This window comes from Charadrius vociferus, unplaced genomic scaffold (assembly GCF_000708025.1).
Source record: "Charadrius vociferus isolate BGI_N301 unplaced genomic scaffold, ASM70802v2 scaffold97, whole genome shotgun sequence".
NCBI lineage: Eukaryota > Metazoa > Chordata > Aves > Charadriiformes > Charadriidae > Charadrius > Charadrius vociferus.
In genome coordinates this window covers 2,909,655-2,930,136 of record NW_009649316.1, presented here as the reverse complement: position 1 = coordinate 2,930,136, position 20,482 = coordinate 2,909,655, and the positions used below count along the sequence as shown (strand labels likewise).

Below are 20,482 nucleotides of genomic sequence, written 5' to 3'. Positions count from 1 at the left end.
TTTTTTGACTGTCAGTTCTCTGGGCAAAGCCTGTCTCTTTCTTTGTGTAATACAAAGATTTGGACAACATGAGCTGAAACCCAACAGGACTGGGACTTTTTGCAGTCTTGTAATAAGGGTGATCAGTGGCAAACCACATAGATATCTGATATGCTCTACAATACAACAGTGTCATGGTTATCTTGTCCTGGGTTAGGCATAGAGTGATTTTCATTAATATAGGGACCTCTCTATATATAAAAAAGCCATCAATATACATATTTATAAAAATATGGCCAGTTTGCAATTTTGTTTTCCTTCTAGAAGTTAGATATTTTCAGGCAAACATTATCTAGCCTTTTATCATGTTTTCATAATGTTTCAAAACACAAGATTCAAGAGATCTGTGATCGCATTTTAATTAATCTTAGCCTTTCTGTAGCTTTAAAAAAGTTTTTTTTTTTTTTTTTTTTTTTTTTTTTACCTACTTCCCTAAAAAACTAACATATGCTACAGGTTTTAACTTTATTTTACAGTAAACAGTACAGGAAAGTGCTTGCTGGAATATTTATTAGATTCATATGTTACCTTTTTGTTACATGATCTGCAAAGAAGAAAAAAAATACACTCATGGTTATGCAAAAGAGCATGGTTGGTACACCACAGCTGCAATATGGACTAGTTGATCTTTACTGGACCCAATGCTACAAATGAAAAATGCTTGGCTTTACTACATCTCAGGGTGTTAAGCATTTGCACAAGCAATGTTGGTTGAATTATCTAAACTCTCTGCTGTGTGTCACCTATAGACTAATAATTCTCACTCCGTGCAAAATCCAACTAAGCTAAATGCAAGCACTAAAGATAAAAAGATAAAATTCACCACTTTCTAATCAGTTGTTCCATAGCAAAACACAGCACAGAAGGGGCTCACACGGCAGCCAGCCTCCATGGGATGCCAAATCATTCAAACTGGGAGACCATCTTCTCATCTAACCCCCAGTGTTTACACAAGAAACTGGTGAGAGATACTAAGCAAAGACAGCAAGCCACAGGAGAGCAGCCAACACTTAATAAATGCAAAACACACCACAACCTAAATATGTTAGCCTAAATGTTGAATGACTCCTAATTATTTATAATCAGCAGTCATTAAGAGTCATGCTTTTCCCCACTGAGTCCTTCAGTGGAGAGGAGGCAAGCGTGAAAAATGGGTTAGCATCCTTTCTGTGGGCCAATTGCTCCTGTTCTCACAGGGACTCAGCCAAAGCCCATTAGGAAGGTACTGACCTCAATACACTGTGGATCAGGCCCTAAACGCCACAAAAGTCTCCAGCTTCCAAGGAGATTATGCTCCACCTGGCTTTATGGGCAGAGGGAGAAGACAAGAGAAGACTCAAACTACAGCCTCTTTCCCAGAAGACTTTTTAAGATTCCCATGAAACGCAGCTGGAGGTTAAATACTGCATAACCCTCAGCTTACCTCCCACAGACTTGCAAAGTGGTGAGTAATGCATTTATGCATAAACTCAAACGCATGGCAGTTGTGCCCAGCAGTGATGTGCCACTGCAGCACACCTTAGCACCTGCAGGTTGCCTGCTCCCACCCTTGACAGACAACCTGTCTGCATAAATGCTGCACAGGTGGGTCCCCAGGGAAGGTAATGGTGATATGATACCAAAAAAAAAGAACATTTTTAAAGCATTCTTCAGTATTCAGACAAAACCGTATTGCAGCCACCTTACACACCCTACCTCATGTCAGACCTTTGTTATCTTCAGTGAAGCCCACTGCTTTTCTGCTGGGAGGGAGCCCTACCTCGACTGAATGTCGGTTATATGTAAAGGCTACTAATTAAAATAGCTCCAGAAGTCACCAACTGAATTCTCTCCCCCATCATCCTCCCCCAACAAAATAAAATTTCTAACCAAAAGTTTGATGTTGCCAACTGGCATACACATTCCTTGATGATGTCGAAGATCTTAAAGGAGAAACACTTACCAAGCTGTTTGTGAAATATTAGAGAGCCACTGCACAACATTTTGTAAATAGATGATCTGCGAAGTTGTACAGAGTTGCTGAAAAACACCTTTTGTGTTTCCAGCTACTTACCACAAGCTCATAATCACAACACTTCTAAAACTCCGGGAATCTGCACTGTTGGATGCTTGATGACATAGCGAATAACTCTTTCATTGACACAGCAGTAGTACCTCTCAGACACAACTCTGGCATTTACTCCCTGAGAAGTAAATATTGACTTAACAGCAACTCCCAGAGCATATGCAAAAGCCATACGAACGATTGCTCCCGCCAGTGCAGATTCACACGTTCAGAATGACACCTGCCACTTTATTCTAACTCGTTCAACCATGTAAATCATGAGAGAGAAATCTCGCTTAAATCTGCGATGAAAAGAAGCCAAGAGATTCTCCTCTAATTTCATCCACTCTATTCTTAAAGGGGCATTTTACATAAAACATCCCAGTCCCACCAACACACATACACATAAATGATTCCAGGGTAGCAGCCTGTGTAAGTAACACCCATCAGCATCCAAAGACCATTTTACATCGTGTGGATCTGGGATTTTTAGGTCAGGTCCTTATCTTCAAGAAATCGCCGTTTCAAGTTAATTTTACAGTAAAAGGTTGGCTTAGTGACAGTTTGGAAAGCCCTACAGAATGAAATATACTCCACTGAGCTCAGTGGGTTTTGGGCCAAGGAACAAAAGAGACTTCTCAAGGAAAAGGAATGGACCCCACCAGTTAGGCAGACAGCAGGGAATTAAGCTAATCCAAGTGATTGTTATACAAACCCATGAGGTGACCTGTGTCACCTCAGCTCAGCAACCACTATCGTTACCCAAACCGCTTCCTAGCCTCCTCTTCACACTGCCCTCAACAGATCTGCTCCACTGTAGGTCTCGCTCATTCTATCAGGAGAGCATCTCTCTGCTCTGCCTGAGAGGACCTTCATGCTAACTGCCTCTATGGATCAGAGATACCCTAAGAGGGTTTTTTTTCACTCTAAAATGTACCATAGGATGCATTGTCCTTGTCACTCTAAGCCTCACAGGAGTCCTCAGGGCATTCCAACCCTCAACAAGCACTGTAAAATGCAAACAACTAGCATCATCAGACTTAGTACCCAATTGGAAGGGTTTATTTCCAACATAGGGCAATTCCTGACATAAAATTAGGCCAGTAGTTAATGAAGTTAGATTGCTACCTACTGGTAAAGACTTTGAGAGCATGACTTCATGGTTCTGCATTAAGTTAATCCAAGTAGAAGGATGCAGTGGTAAACCAGAACATGTGGAGATGCACCCAACATATGCTTGTTTACAGGTTCCAGTAAGGAATTTGGACATGCATTCATAAGAGAAAGGGTCTGCCTCCACAGACAGATGTCTCCCAGCGCTACCACCATGACAAAGACAAGAAGGTCCAATCTGCAGTGCTTGCAGATTCACAGCCATCTCAGCTGCCCCCGTGGTGAATTTACAGTACTGGTCTCAAAAGTGTGAAACTCTCAGGAATTTCCTTTTGACACGAATAAGTACCCAACGGAGGTAAGGAAAAGACCTCAAATCCCATCTTAACTGTAGCACAGCCAAGAGCTGAACATACATCTGCAGAGATAAAATACCAGCATATCAACAACTGTGATGGCTTGTTTCTTGAAACCAACAAGAAGGCAGTCTAATAAGGGACTCACACATCCTTAATTATGCTGGCTCCACAACAAGTTCAACTATCATTTAGACAATTCCAAAAACATGGCAATTGCAAAATAATTTATAACTCAACCATAACTGCTTATTGTGAGTAATGTGCATTGCATGTTATTTTCACACGATAGTAAAGCAGTGAGGGGTAGCACCCTGATTTGGCAAAGGTCCCTAATGACTGTCTTTCGTTAACCCCAGAAAGGAGAGAGAGAGAGACAGCTGTCATCATCACCACCACCACCACCACTCCTCTACTTCTGGCATCCCAGAGCTAAAGGGAACAGAGGGATACTCATCCTGATATAACATGTTACAAAATAGTATTCCCCAGAGGATACAGGCAAGCTTATATAAGTGGCAGTGAAACTGGGCAACTTTCCAGCAAATTTATCCAACTGCCTGCAGTCTCCCATTTCAAGGTAGCTGAAATGGTAAGCGTTGAATAAAGTCATTTGATGCACATCCCATGCATTTTAATAAAGAATGGGAAAGAACAGACACCTATTAGTGTTTGCTAACTTTTATTTCCCACAACACTGAAATGTAAAACATGCTCCTCCTTTCCCTGCTTATGCGTTCCCTTTTAGTTTTAAGTCACTCACAGGCATCCCCAGCACAGAAACAAAAACAAATCACGTGTTTATGAATAGAAGTCTTCTGAGTGGTTTTAAGAAACAAAAATGTTGTACCGGATACCAATTGGGGAAAAAAAAAAAGTCCAAGGAAAGCACTGTAAACTCTAAGTGAAATCTTTTCCCTTTTCAGCTCCTTCCATCTCTCCCTTTCAATTCCACTCCTTGAAATAAACCGGGATCACTGGGATCCCATGGTAGTAGTCACATGAGCCAAATTCACACTCTTTGCTGAGCTCTTAAGAGAACGTTTAGGCTGGATGGACCTGTCTAGAAGGGAACAGATGAAGCAGCAATATTACCTTGTTGTTTGCAACATCTGCACATTTTTATTTTTACGTCTCACTTTTCAGGTTGGAAACTGATTCTGCCTAATTTCCAGAACGAGAGAAAGAAAAGTCTACAACCTGAAAGGACAGAAAGTTGGGAAACAGCTTTTCAGTGAGATCACGGCTTGTGTTTACTTTAGTTAACATCCACCTAACTTCAAGGACTCTTTACCTTTTGAAGAAGAATTAACTGTTGCTAAGTCCTGAATGCTCTCCCTTTCAATTACAGCTTGATAGCCTGAGATACACACACTGCTGTCCTCTGCAACTCCTCCAGCAGAACCAAGGAAAAGCAATTTCACTGCTCTCTTTATTGCTAAAACAAAATATAAACCCAACAAAATAAAGGATTTTGCTTAGATTCCTCTAAATTTCTCATTATTTAGGTACGTTCCATGTTAAAGTAAGTTTAATCCTGCAAGACAGGGAATCCTCACAACCAGACCGCCAAGGATTTGGTTTCCACAGCAGGCAAGATTCCTGCAAATCCAGAAGCATCTGTACAAGGCAACACTGCATACAGCCAGACCACGCCTGAGACCTGCAGATCCAAGGGACGCTCGTCACACCCCTGCCGAGCACGTGCTCAACGCAAACCCACTTACACAGAGGCCTGGCCAGTAATTCTGACTTATCTGGGACTGCAAAAAGCCAGCACTCAACATTGTGCCCGCGTCCTGCTCTGTTCTTGCATTGGGCTGAGGTTCTGCCTTCACTTCCCAAAAAGCCTACTCATCTCAGAGGGTAAGCAATGTAAATGCAACACAGTACGCCTGGCCAAATGCAAACGCAATAGCACCAGCCTAAATTACGTTCAGACATTCAAACAAAAAAACTCCTGTTGCTCTCCCTTCGTGTCTAACATTTACGTCTAAAGGTAACGTTTCCCCCCAATATTACGGAGTCTGAAATACAATGTTTTCCCGAGATTCACCCATTGTGAAAATTCATGCCAAGTTATTCTGTATTCTGCAGTACTCTGCACCTACATACAAGCTCCTACACCTCTACTGTTAAAATACTGGTACCGTGAACGACGACTTCTGTCTAACAATGCTAAAATACTTATTTTTGACAGGGGCTCAGTCCAGCTATGACAACCAAAACATTCACCTGAAATCTGTTTAAATGAGAGCAGCATAGAGGAGCACAGAGCTCGCTCCGTCCTTCCTTCCTTCCTTCCTTCCTTCCTTCCTTCCTTCCTTCCTTCCTTTTCCTTTAGGTCCTGCCTTTATTCCTTTCTTTCACTCTTTCTCAATACCAGGTGGAATTTTTGATATCTCAAGGTTCCTACTAATTTATGGATATAATTATTACTTTTTTAAGAGTTTATTGATGCTTATTTTTAGCATCTGTTTTGAGCCTTGAAGATAAGTGTAGCAATAAATCACAACAGTCCCTTGAAATATTACTTGAGATGTTTTTGGTATCCTTCACAGTGAGGTTATTTCTCAGAGAAAAATACAAATGATTTTGTGGTGCCAAAGGAAACGTACACAAGGCTTTAATCTGATTTAAGTTAGATGGCTGAAGAAAGAAGTCTTTGGAAATTTCAACAGCAAAACCAACCTACCTCCCCCTATCCTCGGAACAACCAAAGGAAAGTGTTCAAAGCTGAGAACAGGACTTTTAAACTGTTTCTACTCTTACACACACAACATTAACCTCTATCATGTCAGCAAACAAAACGGTGTCTTGGAGCAAGTATTTTAAGCTTAGGGATACTGTCAGAAGAAGATGCTGACGCATCTCACATTGAAAATTTAAGGACCTACCAAAAATATTTTTCTTTGACCAATACTTAAAAAACAGTCTTAACACTGAAGAACAATATGAAATTGACTACGAACGCACACCACACACCTTTTACAGTGTTAATTTTCTCTCATCCCTGTCTCACTGTGGATCCCGCACATCATGCTCCCCGTTTGGAGCCCTAACCCCAGGAAGGGGTGGCTGTCCCCTGACCCACAGGGAGCGGGCAGCTCTGCCTCCTCGGGGCAGCCCCACAAAGGCTGAGGGGTAGGGAACGCACAAGCTCATTGCGTGGGGCCACTGCCCGTAACCCGCAGCAGCAGCAGCAAGCTGGACCACAGCTGAGGTGGGCAAGCCAAGCTTCCCCTCTCCCGTCCGGCAGCCCCCATCCCCACCGAGGTCTCCTCCTGGCTGTCAGAAGCTGTGGCTTCCCAGGCACTTCCAGTGGGAAAATCTGTGGAGCCGAGAGGGATGCGTGCCAGGCAGCACGGCCGCCTCCTGAGCCTGCTCCGCACGGCTACGCCTTGCAGTCAGCACTGAAATCAGCCCAGGGTTAAGGGCCTAATCATCACAGGTGCTGAGCACCCCCTTGAGACTCGAACAACGCGCAGGGTCCGGCCTCCGCCCTCCTCCGCTCCAGCAGAAATACAAATTCGAAAATAAAAACAGGAAGACAGCTTACGAGGAGCATTTTATCTGAGGTAAAGTGGGAGCGGGCTGTAAACTCCCATGGGACATCTAGGTTTACACACTTCGGATGAAACTGTAAATTGAATATTAAACACACATTTTTATCAAATCATATTTCTCCCAGAGAAGGCTGAGGACTGCCTGTTTATTTTTTTAATCTGATTCCCTATGTTTACAAGTGGTAGGAAAGCTGGTTATATCAGCCGCTCCATCTTTTTAGTTCTATTCGAGTGACTTTGATTTTGTTTTTCTAACACCGCTAAGAAAACTATAATGCAAAAAAAAATCTATAATCTGTGAAAAGGCACTCTGAAATCCATCAACCAAGTTGTATCCATAATTGCTTCCCTGGCTTATCAAAAAAAGGCTCATTTGCATTATCTGTTATCTTTAGATACCCATCCTGGTCTATAAACAGAGTTATCAATCCCGTTCAGAGGCCAGTCCACAAATTGAAGTTTTCTATAGAGGGAATTAGCTATAAACAAGCCCGAGGCAATTTTCTTTGACAGCCAATGGTAAACCATAGGAAGTAACTTTAATAGTGATTTACAGTTCTTCTCTGGTTTCCATCCAACTTTTCCTTCTTGTGCTTCTGTTCCATCCAAAAAGGAATTTTTCAGATGTTCTAATTTCCCATTCAAGATGCAATCAATCCCAACTCTAGGTGTGTCTAATCCAATTTTTACGGTATGTTCATGGGCCAGCACCAGAGAAAAAGAACTCTCTTTTTATTTTCTTTCAATTGCCTCTGCTGCAATCACAAGACTTGTCATCTCCTGGTGTGAAATGCACAACAGTAGAAGAGAGAGCGAAGGAGATTTGAGAGAGAGAGAGAGAGAGAAATGAGCCAACCTACCAAAAAGAAAGGGGAAAAGAGATACACGAAAATAACATTAACATTTTTGAATTATCCTACATACTGAAAGCTTCCATTTACCATAATAATTAATTAACTCAAGATTTTTAAAGCCTGTGCAGAGTTTTTAAGTTCCTCATTTAAATCACAATACACCATTAGAAGTGGGATATTTAGGAATGGACTCCAGCTTCACACCACCCATCTTCCTCATCTATACCACAGTGAAGTCAGATTCAAGTCCTGTACCGCTTGCTCACGCACACCACCCTTATGTACACGAATAAACCCCGTTACCCGACCTCCCACACCACCGAGAGTCAGAAGACTGCTCCTGCTTTAGGAATGAAAGATCTTTTATGTTAACAGCTTAACATACATTCTGGCTAACTCTGAACTTCCAAGAGACATACATTTAAAATATTCATTTTTCAGTCTCTAATTAAAAAATATCTCTAAGCCACTGACACATACAGTGGATCTTAATGTGCATCACAGGCACAGCAAAAAAATAACAAACAGGGGCATGGTTCCTCTCTGGGTAAACTGCAGCAAATGAAGGTAAAGTAGTCAAAACCCCACCGATAACAGAGCCCTACGTGGATTTAAATCTGTGAGTGCCGCTGTGGAAGAACAGAGGAGAATTACACCCGAGAGTTTAGCAATTAATAAATATCCCCTGTATCAACACAGACCAATAAAAATTCTACATTAAAGGAAAATACATTTGTAACTGAGACCACGGAGCCTGTACGCTCTGCTATTCCTTTTCTCTCCATATGCATATACATGGGGGGCATATATATATGTGTGTGTGTGTGTGTATTATTTTCCCCCTGATTGAAAGCTACCCTAATGGGTAGGCACTAATGGATTTGAAGTGATAAGGAAAAGGCGGACATGCAAAATGCTCCAGAACTTCTGTTCCTAATCAATCACCAGAGATCAGTGACATCATCCAAGCCTTTGATCAGAGCTCCCCTTTCAAGCTTAAAAAGGGGGATAGATTGACCCACACCAGCGGAGGGACTGAAGAAACACCTAGGATACAATTCACAGTGAAATATGAGAAGTCACTGGCATCCCTCTTCAGAAAAACTATCCCTCCCCACCATCCTCAAGGAATACAGTGCACATTCCAGAGCAACCAAGCACAAACAACAGATTTATCTCTTTCCCCAATAATTAGAAAACAGCCAGGGAAACAACACATCACAAAATCCTTTCAGGTTTTATTTTTGAAGCCTGCACACACATTTTATCCCGAGCAGGAGGTTTATTACATTTGCTTCCGTTTAAAAATCTTCTCAAGTTCATTAGTACAAAAAAAAAAAAAAAGGAACTTCTTTAACTTCTTTTTCCAAAATCCCTGAGCAGCTTTAACAACTAAAGGCTGATGCCCGTTTTTAAAGAAGAAATAATTTTCAGGAGAACCCGCATCACGGCAAGTGTTCGCTACACTTCGCACTGGCCTTTGTCCACATCAGGGCATTCAGAGAGTTCGGATCACTAATCCCACTTCAGCTAAAATTGAGCTCCATTGTTTCTCAGTTCATCTGAGTTTCCATGGCACTTACTAGGACTTAAGTGTTATTTACTTAGTTCGGTTTGTTAAAAACAAAAAACAATAGCTAAGTCTTAAGGTGAGCATCAGGTTTGCTTTTTTTTTTTCCTTTTTACTTTCAATAAGCTCAACATGCAGTCAGCATTTTACGGTCTCAGAGACTTCTTCTGTCTAAAAATCTTCGAGAAAAACAAAGTTGAAAATAGACCTGAAAACGTTCACTTCATTGTTTTGGCTCGGTTTTCCCCCCATCTGTATTTTTAAAAAATCTAATTGAGCCTCCCGAACAGCAGCAAAAAGGTAGTTTATTATCTCCCTCATCAGGTGATCAATGATTTCATTAATAAGACAGATAACAAAACTGTCATATCATCGACACAGTTATGAAAGATGATCCTGGCTTCTTGCTCCATTTTCCAAGGTCTGGGATTCTCTGTGGCAGCTCTGAGTCCATTCAATATTTTCCACAGACAGAGAAAAGTGAAAATCCATTTTGAAACCAATTTCAATTAGGATCCAGAAGCTGTTATCACAGGTGTCGCAGAATGGGCCCGTAAGTGGAAATGTCGCCTATCCATTCTGAAATGAAACCTTATCAGGGGCTACGAAGATGGCTGAGGACAGCCTATCTGTAAATTACTTTTCGTCCTGTGTTAACTCAACCCTAGTTCTGTCATATGGAATTCTTTCCAGCCCCTCGTAATAATCTAATGACTAACTAGGCGCTGCACCAAAACGGCTTTTATTCTGCTCGGGCTTCCCCCACCGAACGGGGCTGCAAATGCAAATAACCGGAGGCGGCCAGGCAAGCCGGCGTATTTAGTAATATCATTTAAAGCTCTCATAGTTTATTACAGGGAAGTAACGGGCTTGCATTCTGAAGCCTGTCTCCACCCATTGCATTCCTGGTGATTTTTCAATTGCAAACTCCAAGGCCCAGTTATTTCATTAATTCAGCACCCAAGTAGTGAGGCTTTTCTCTCACATCTTTCAGTCTCCTTTTAGCAAATTATCCCATGACGGAGGATTTATTCAGTCAAAGACCTCGGACTTTGAGAGGCAACAAAAGAATCAAGAGACTTTCTGGTCCACCTGCCTGGCGAATGATGAGGCAGGGTAAAGCCTCCCCTAGAGAAACCAATCAAACCATTGTGTGGCACAGTCAGACCTTTTCAACTGTCAAGCCAGGAGAGCAGGAAAAGAGATGAAAGAACTCAGGATGAAGCTACCATTTACAGAACCATGTGGGAATGGTCTCCGAAGATTTAATAATTGGGATGGAACTCAACTTTCTGAAAACTAAAAGAAAGAACAAAAAAAAAAAAAACAAAGAAAAGAAAGGAGAAGAGAGAGAAGAAAAAGGAGAGAAAGAAGGACAGAAAAGGGAGAGACCAGGAGGAGGGGAAAACACTACCAGTCAGGCCCACAAGGAACTTTTCTACAAAATACTCTGTTGTTATGTATGAACCCCTACGCCGGAAAAGAAGAGAAAAGCAAGCATACGACAGGGACAGAAATAGAGCAAGAGAGAGAGCTCACAGTTTGTAATACTAATTTAAGTTTCAAAGATTTATCACCCCATCTTAGGAAAAACTCCATCAGTACAAATCTGCTCTATTAAGCAGAACTAAAAAATCCACTCAGTTTGGGATATCTGGGTGCATTTTCAAGTATTGCATGGGTGGGACTTAAGTTTTTGTATTTCCACTTGGCTGCATGTGGAACACGCATGAAAAGTCGTACTAAATGAATGGAAACCAGCGTATTTTAAGCGGTTGGCATGTGCAAAGAATGTGCACACACAGCCCGTGTGTAACAAGACTCCAGCTGATTGCAGGCACACGATTAGGAACTGCTTTTTGATACTCTGAGCCATAAAGCCTTACAAGCCCTATTTTAAAATCACCTGAACAAAACCCAGTATTTCCTATGTACTTCTTTTTCCCAAAGCACCTCTGCACACTTGAAATATACATTCATCAGTAGGTCCGGAGCACATTTACAAGTAAATCAACATTTTTCTGAATTGGCAGCCTTACGACCAAAAATAGAATCTGCAAATTAAATTGTGACCACTTGCAGTATACATCAAAGGCAAAGCCTTTTAATGGGAAATAAGATAATAACACAGCAATAAAAGCCATCTCATTCCCTCTTAGTTGGGATGGCAAAAGAAAGCATCTCCCTCTCCTCCCATCCTCACCCCAAAATAATGAGATATGGCTTGGAAAGAATACAGAGAATGTAGTTTTAATACAGTACCTTCTTTACATAATCACATACCATACCCTAAGCACACTTCACCCACTTATTGGCATGTGTATTTAGTAATAATTTCTGTGTAAGCAGAAGCTGAGGTTTTATATCTTCCAGAAAAGAAAAAGAAAAAAAAAAAGCGGGGGGGAGGAGGGGGTAAATAGAAACATACAGAGCAGGGATATAATCAAATGCAACACTGATGCCTGATTATTTCCTTTTAACTGGAGACAGATATGAAACAGAAAACATCTAGAAAAGAAAAGAGGAATGCCATTTGAAAACCTGTTAAGTAATTTAATTACTTCAACTGCCTTAATTTACACAGCTCAAATCATAAAGCCAAATACTGTGCCTGCCAGAGGGGTTGCCTGATTTTAAGTCAATTAGAAGGATTTTTAAAAATTCTCTTTATTTACTTTATGAAGAAGATCTACTCCATGTAGCTCCTTCACTTGCAGATTTCCAAGTCTGGTCTCTTTTCAGGAGGCAGGAAAACTCTCAGCATGTGAGACTTTTCTGCCTTCATTTTTAGTGCCCTTCCAATCCTCTGCAGCTGCCTGGCACCCATGTGTTTGTTGACACCCATTTCCAGCGGCTGGGAGGAAGGTGCCATCACTTGGAGCAGCAGTGCTGCTGCAGAGCCTTGCCACGCTGCCAGGCAGTCTCCCTGCTTTGGTGGCACGGGGTGGCACAGCGGTACAAGGTCATTAAGAGGCACTTTCTCTTTTAGGGTACCTTCCCCAGAGACCAGCACTTAATGGCAGTGAGCAAGCCCTTTTCCAGAAAGCTAACAATAATATTACTGAAGCTTCAGCTGCCACCAGCCTTTTTCCTACTAAATATCAAACCTCTTGGTTGCGTCCCCCTCCCCAGTATTTTTTGAGGTCTGATTGATACTGGACTCCTGCAAAGCACAAGCTACAGAGCATGGTACCGTTGCCATACCGCAGACACTCATTTTAAACCTTTTTATTATTATCACTTCTTATGCTATTTCAAAACCCAGGTATAATTGTAATAGGGTTGCTTGGGTGACTGGGTTTTTTTTGTTTTGTTTTTCAGGAAAAAAAAATCCCCAGTGTATAATTCCCTAAATTTAACCTCCACCTTGTCCAGGTGGCAAGCTTCTGCTGCTAACTAATGTTTTCTCCCGATTCCACCTCGTGTTATCCAGCAGGATGTTAAGTCATTACTTACTGATTACAGTGATTGCAGGGATAAGCCACTCAATCATCTCTTTCTGGAACTTGCAAAGGGATACAGCAGGATTGACATTTAATATCCCTTATGCTATTAACCACTGCTGGGAGGGGAGAGAAGGGGGGGAAAAAAAGGAGGGAAATCTTGGCAGAATTAATGAAGCAATACTGTATTGCACTTGCAGATCATTGGCTTTAGAGCAGGGTAAGGGTAGGGCTGGCTCACTGAGGAACAACACTAGAAAATAGTATCAGGCAGAATGAGTTATTACAGTCTTCAATAAATTCTAACTTGATGACTGAAATTTTATTAAGTAAGCATAAAGGACCACGGGTGCATTACTCTGAATGAACATGTATTTAATCAGCTACTCAACATCAGATTACAATATACCAAGACATGCAGTCCCCACTTAATTACAACCTCCAATACTTTTCTTCCAATTCTTCCAAGCATCAGGAGAGCTCATCCTCCCCAAGGATAGGTACCTTCCTTCATTTTATTCTCTTAGGACCTGGCCACAATTATTAGAACAGAAGGGTACAAAAAATCTTACAAGTTCAGGTCTTCGCCCTTACTTTTCCACACCACCACATGTGACCATTCTACCCTTACTTTTCATGCTGCTGTATGCCACCACTACAGATAGGAATTACTTGCAATATTTGTCTTGCTGAGAAACAAAACCTTCTGAAAAACTTACGCATTGAAGATCGTCACTTCCAATATCTAATACTACGGGACATTTCCTCCTTGACCTGAAAATGAGAAGTGAAGAGGGCCCTTCCATCCCCTCTGATTTCAGGAGAGGAGAAGGGCATCTCCCGATCACTTTGCAGAATCAGGTCTCAGATCCCCTCTGATTTCAGGAGAGGAGAAGAAGGGCATCTCCCAATCACTTTGCAGAATCAGGTCTCATAAAATCAATTCAGGGGTCAATTTGCAGGCCACTAAAATGGTACAGGCAAAGTTTCTTGGTACCTAACAACCTCTTTTGAACCCTGACCTCTCAATGGGACCCTGAGCACATCAGTCCAACGAGGGGGCCAAGAATGGGTATTATGATTAACACCTATTTCATGGTGAGCTTGAAAGCAAGCAGCAGGACAAGTAACCAACTGAAAGTTTAAACAGGAAATCTGATTCTTATGGGCTTGCAGACTGCTGAATACTTCTCTCATTCAATCCTGAAAGAACTACTAGGAATTAAAAAAAAAAAAGAAAGGAGACATAGATGAAGCTGGCTGTTCTTCTGAAAGAATCAAAGTGGACGAATGAACTTCCTCTCATTTATTCATCTATCAAGCTTGGTTTTAAGTTACATCATCATTAAGATAATAATTTCTGCTTTCTATCACTTTAAAGTATGTTCTCAATAACTATCTGATTCTGATAAAGGTAGTCAAGTCCACAACCTACATACGTTTATAATTAGCTTTTTTTTAAGGCAGAGTAATAGGTTAATAAGAAATATCAAATTACACTGGAACGAGCTCATGGGTCAAAAACTAGACAAAACACATCAAACTGAAAATAAGTGCTTGCCTGTCAGACACTGAAGGACTCCCTATACAATAACTGCATTGTTTTAATACAACATTAAAAACATCACTTTAGAGCCAAAATGTGCAAAAGAGGAAAGCATTTTAGTCGCCGACAAAACTCACAAGCCAAACAGTAAATAAATCAGGGTTGAACACAGTATTATAAAGTCATAATGTTGTCCAAGCAATGCCGCAAAGTGCAGGTTTAGCCTTGTAAAAGTATTAATTCATCCTACACTGAAATTCCCAGTACTTTTTAGAAAATAAAGCGAAAAATTCATTATACCCATACTACAGACTTAGTGAAAAAGAAATAAATATTGCATATAGCTGAGAGCTGTGCTAGGTTAGCATGGGATTTTTGGTCAATGCTTCTTAGGAAGTACTCCAACAATAAATCTGATTCACCCATAAAGCAGAGCGTAGAGTCGAAGTGGCCAGCCTGGCAAAAAATTAAAGCCACTGCCTAATTGTAAGCATGCAAATACCCATATTTGGGCCAACCAAGCTATTTCTCTGCCTAAAGCAAGGCATTTGCTTGAGTACTTGCTGGACTGGAGCTCAAGGCTTTACTGCGGCGCTGGGACTCAGGAGGGCTGGTGATGCCCCATGCCGGGGTGGCAGGAGGGTGCTACACCAGCGCGGGCGGCACAGCTGCGCAGGCAGGAGAGTGAGCCCCGTGTTTTCCGCTCCAGCACTGCAGTGCTCAGCCTGACATATCGACTTAGCGTGCTGCTGATCTCAGTGACAGCTCATGTTCCAGGCTGCGAAGAACTGGCACACTGCTCGCCCTGCCAGCCCTGGTGCTCGCCGGCAGAGCAGCATGGAGGAGCAGCCGAGAACAAGCCTCGGTGTTGGCATTCATCACGCTTCAGCAAGGCAGGTCCACCATGCAAAATCCTGCAAAGTTTACAGCATTCACCTGAAGATTTCTTTTTAACCCCGGGATTGCTTGAAATCACAGGAGGTATCATATTATCCAGCGGAGGTCTAGCAGGGCAGGTTCCATGACCTGCAATACCAGGCAAAGGCTCTTCAAGGGGACTACAGGACTAATTTTAATGAGTTTATCAAGGATACCTCTCTTCAGAAAGCCATTCCTTGCACAACTTGATAGAAACATATGAGCGCATGCAGCAACTTTCAGGTTGATGACCTAAATACATGCGCAGACATGGTGAGGAACAGGGTCTTACTGCTTTGTGTCCAGAAAAGTGGCAGGGATGCCCATCTGAGAAGACAAGGCTTGACAAGATAGCACTGTGGTAGCAAGGTGGTCCGGGACACTGGGCTCATTACTCCAATGTAATACCAGTCACATGGTCACTGCATTTATTTGTTGTTGTAATTACTGTGCCAAAGCAGATCAGTTTGAGGCTATCAAATCACACGATACAGAGAAGTAAGCTGACTTTATACCCTAGCATAAACTTTTATTTTTGTTTTTATTTACAGCCTTTTGTGAATGACCATCTTTGTAAGCAGTTTTCTTTAGCAGTTTTCCCCCCTTGGGTATTAGCCCAGCAGTAAATATAGCAGTCAAACAAAGAAAGAGTTAAAGGAACAATTTGCAAAGAAATGTATCCTAGTAAACTGCGTGCAGTTTGGTTGAGATACACAAAATGAAACACAAAGGAGAAAAGATCAAAAGCTTGCAAAAATGAATTCAAAACAAAGCAAGACTGGTCCCAAATTACAAAGTCCCACTGGGGATCAAAGTGCACCAAAGATTTTTGTTAGTTATTACAAATTATGATATTTATTTTTTCAATCACATGTATTTTGAAGGAAGTTTTAATTTGCTCCAGCACTAAGACCTTCCCCACATGTTTCAGCCTGGAGCACATTTTAATGGCTTAGTTATACATCCCTGAAATTAGGGTTTTATAATGGAAACACTGGCAAGCCCTTATCTAACACAGTGCAAGCATCTTCGCAATATGGTCAGAGTTTGTAGTTAGGTGAGTGCAGCAGAAATCTTTTTTTGTATCAAGTAATGATGGGACCTCAGCCGAAGTGGCTAACATGTAAACTACAGCCCATGCTTGCTTATTGTTTGAGTCTACGGTGCAGCTGGTATCTTCCAAGAGACACCCACAAGTCTGGGCCTCTTAACTTGTATTACGGAGTTAGGACTAACACAAGAGCTACTCTTCCACACCACCTTCCCCATTTTCTTTCCCTTGCACTTCAGTTTACACCAGGCTCTTCAATAAACAGTCTGCACATCATATGATTTAAAAGTTTTCCACACTCAGTATTAATTTTAACACAGATTCTGCTACTGGGTAAAACTGGTAACTAACAGCTTTCAATCTATTTATGCTCCAAGTTCTGACTGACTCCTTCAGAAGACAACAGAGCTACTGAGAAAATACTAGTTTCTTCATCACACCTCAGACAGCTGTCACTCAAGTACATGTTACCCTGCAAACTTTGCTAATTAATGTGCTGTCCAGAAGGAGAGAAGCACTGATATTAGACATGCTTATGAGATGACATTGGTATGATAGGCAGATGTTGCTCTGCAATGACAGCAGAGTCTTGTGACAAAACCAGCACGAATCATTCTGTCTTTTTGTTATTTTTAAGGGTACCTTACCTTGTTTAACAGAGCATTCAAATGCAAATCACAACCATTTAACATTACCATAGCCCCTTGCAAAAAAAAAGGCACTGAATCAACAAAAGCTGCATACTTTGTAGGAGTGGTGTCTTATATCAACTGATGATGTTCCTGTAATAATACTCATTCCAGCATTAAAGAACAAAAGATGCAAATGCGATGCAAGCTCCAGCTTTCATGCAAATTGGTCCTTGTAACCAAAATTCATTATCATGACAATCACATCTGCAAGAAGCAAAACTATAAAACACTGCAACAGTAAAACTCATGTTTAAGTTCCTCAAGTTTTGGTGTTAGTATTTGTTTTGGTACATGCTCCATGGAGTTTCTACGCTAAGATGAAATTTTTCATATCCAGGAAGGAATGGAATTTTTTATCCCTTTGAAGCCCAACCCTGTATCTCTGGAAAGTCGTTTGCTTGGTTATATATGAAGGTAGATTAGAAAGCCAAACCTTGGAGAACCCGGTGACTTCCCTAAATAAAAAGACTAACAAGACCAACCCTTACCCACTGAAAACCAAGGTAACTGTCTTATCTTAACTAAACACAGCCTCGGGCCCCAGGATGTGTACTACATTAGCATCTCGCTCCATTAATAGGAGACAATTCCAGTGACAAAAATTTCTAGTCATTCATGAGACTTAGAATCCTTCCAGCCCTTGGGAGTTTGATGCCCCTGACATGCAGTAATATACCACTTAGATGAAGCAGGTAGTTAAGAACTAATATTACCCTTAAAGCTGATAAGTGGAATAGAGAGAGGAAATCATTTGACCACAGGGTAAATCAGTGTCAGAATTAGGCAAAAACATCTTGAAGGCTTTATTTTTAGCCCTCTAAATCTAGATGTTTAACGGTAATGTTAAAGCTAGCCCAAACGGTCAGAGGTATGTGCCAATATCGAGACTGAGTACAAACCCTTAACACATCAAACAATACGCATATGTGTTTAAGTGAGAGAGAGAGAGAAAATTATTTGACCACAGGGTAAATCAGTGTCAGAATTAGGCAAAAACATCTTGAAGGCTTTATTTTTAGCCCTCTCAATCTAGATGCTTAACGGTAACGTTAAAGCTAGCCCAAACAGTCAGAGGTATGTGCCAATATCAAGACTGACTACAAACCCTTGACACATCAAACAATACGCATATGTGTTTAAGTGTGCATCTGTTTGAAAAGTTGGGCCAATGTGGAAAATCCTATTATCGGAAAAAAAAAAATACAATGGGGAGCTCTTCAGCTAATGTGAACCACTGTAATTCTATTGACAGCAACGGATCTGTGCTGACTTACACCAGCTGAGGATCTAATTTCATATGCCTTAGAAAACTGATGCAACTTTTTCCATAGCCGCTCAAGAGTTTCTATACTCTCGTGGGGATCAACTCCAACTAGTAGGTCAGCAGGTGCTGAGTTTGCTTTGAATCTGAAGTCTCGTCACACAGAAGGATACTGGGACATGTGCCATCTAATTTTTACTGACCCCCAGAGATTCCCCTCTAGTATGGTTGTAGGATTCATGTATTTTCTGCTTTAGTCTAGTGGGACATGCTTCTTTGAGAAAGCAGAAACCTTTCTTCAACGAATCAAAGTGAGAACCTGAACTGGACCACAAGCCCAGATGAGTGAGCATGATGGAAGCAGAGAGGATGAACAAAAAATGTTTTGCCAGGAAAACACCAGGACTCCAAAATATGCAGAAAGACATCTTCCATTTTTAACCATTATTAGACTGATTTGTAAAAACCAACAGTTAACCTGCAGCTATCCAAAACCCATGGGTCTAAAATCTGCCCACACCTTTTCAAGCAATTTTCTTTCTTAATGCAAAGAGAGTTTTGCATTAGTAGGGACCAATATACCCCACCCCCTTACACTGAACAATCCCAGGGCTGGGATTACCCGCTCTCTGGAGAGACAGAGAATATGTAAAACTGTCAAGTGAGGTAGTCTCTGGGGAGAATTAAGCAAACTACTCCCGTTTTGCAAATCTACAAGCCGTACATTCACAACTTTGAAATGCATTAACGGGAGGATACACTCCTAGCTTGATGTTTTGTCCCTGGTCATTAAAGAACTTTGGGGAGGTGGGGGCAGTCCTTTGTGAGAAGCAAGTTTATTTGTCAAAGTAGAGAAGAAAAAAACCTTTGCCATTAATTTTGACAGAGCTACTTCTGTCTCTTTTGTAATAACTAATTATCTAACTAGTGTAAGAGATTTCTATGGCCAAATGCAAAGCACTCGCAAGCCCTGCCAGGCTAATCAAGACAATTTCCAAAACGCCAAAAACAGGAACTTCCTATAATAAATAACTTAGCACATTTACATCTCAAATTAGAACATCTGGAAGAAAAAGACTACGCCTGATGCCAAAACAGGCCTTATTGTATCCTACCACTTTCCACCACCGCCACTCACCCCCCCTTCTTCGTTTTCTTTAGCGTTTCCTTAGAACAAACACTGATCCAGGTGCAAATGCTCAATTCACAAGGAATGCAGTGAACATAAAATTACTGTAGGTTTGGCTGCTAGTAAATCCCTGCTGTTACTCACCATTGGAAGTTGTGCTGGAGGCAACAGCTTTCTCACTGACATCTGTTCGACTGGAGCACTTCACGATGGAATTCTCCACTTTTTTCTTCTCCGTCGTGGTAGAGCTATGGGACTGCGCCTCCATGATGACTTCTCATTACTTCAGCTCTCCTTGTGCTAATACCTGAATGAAACAAGAGAGCCAGAAACTTTAAATAATACACGAAAGCTTAGCCCAAAACCTCTCACACCTCTCACCTGAAAAAGAGCCTTCAGCACAACTGAATTAGCAGCCCACAGGCCATTTCTGGATGCCCATCAAATCATGTTCGCACGCACGAATTCCTGAGGAATTTAAGGAAACACTAAAACCAAAATAAGTACGTCTGCCTTTAACAAGAATCAGCATCGCAAACCACTATGCTGCTTGATGGGTAGGTGCATTTTTTTTTGAAGCCTGTAGGGTTTTAATGGACCCAGGGAAAAAAAGCCAGTACTTTTCTCCTATGTCCAGAGCACTTTGGAACAACGCAGAAGAAATCAAGACAGACCTTCATGTTGACTGTAGAAGCCAAATATTTAAATTTCAACATTCACACTATCTGAACACACTGCAGCAAGAATTATTCTGTCTATCTCTAACCTTGTCCTACTCGTGTAAACATCTCTCACTTTGTTTGTTCAGAAATCTAACTCAAACAAAAGTGCATTGGACCAACACCCTGAAAACCGCAGGGAAAGGCAAATATTATTGCTAGTGGCAGATAATGAGATCAC

The 20,482-nt window shown here is 41.4% G+C and overlaps 1 protein-coding gene across 1 annotated transcript in view; it reads right to left on the bottom strand.

Annotated features, from left to right (window-relative positions):
- Positions 1-19,889, bottom strand: part of GLI3 (GLI family zinc finger 3) — a 209,126-nt gene extending 189,237 nt beyond the window's left edge. The window contains 1 exon segment of the mRNA XM_009889427.1: positions 19,727-19,889. Within this exon segment, the coding sequence (XP_009887729.1) occupies positions 19,727-19,850 (124 nt within the window). The 5' untranslated portion in view covers positions 19,851-19,889.
- Between the last annotated feature and the right edge of the window lie 593 nt (positions 19,890-20,482).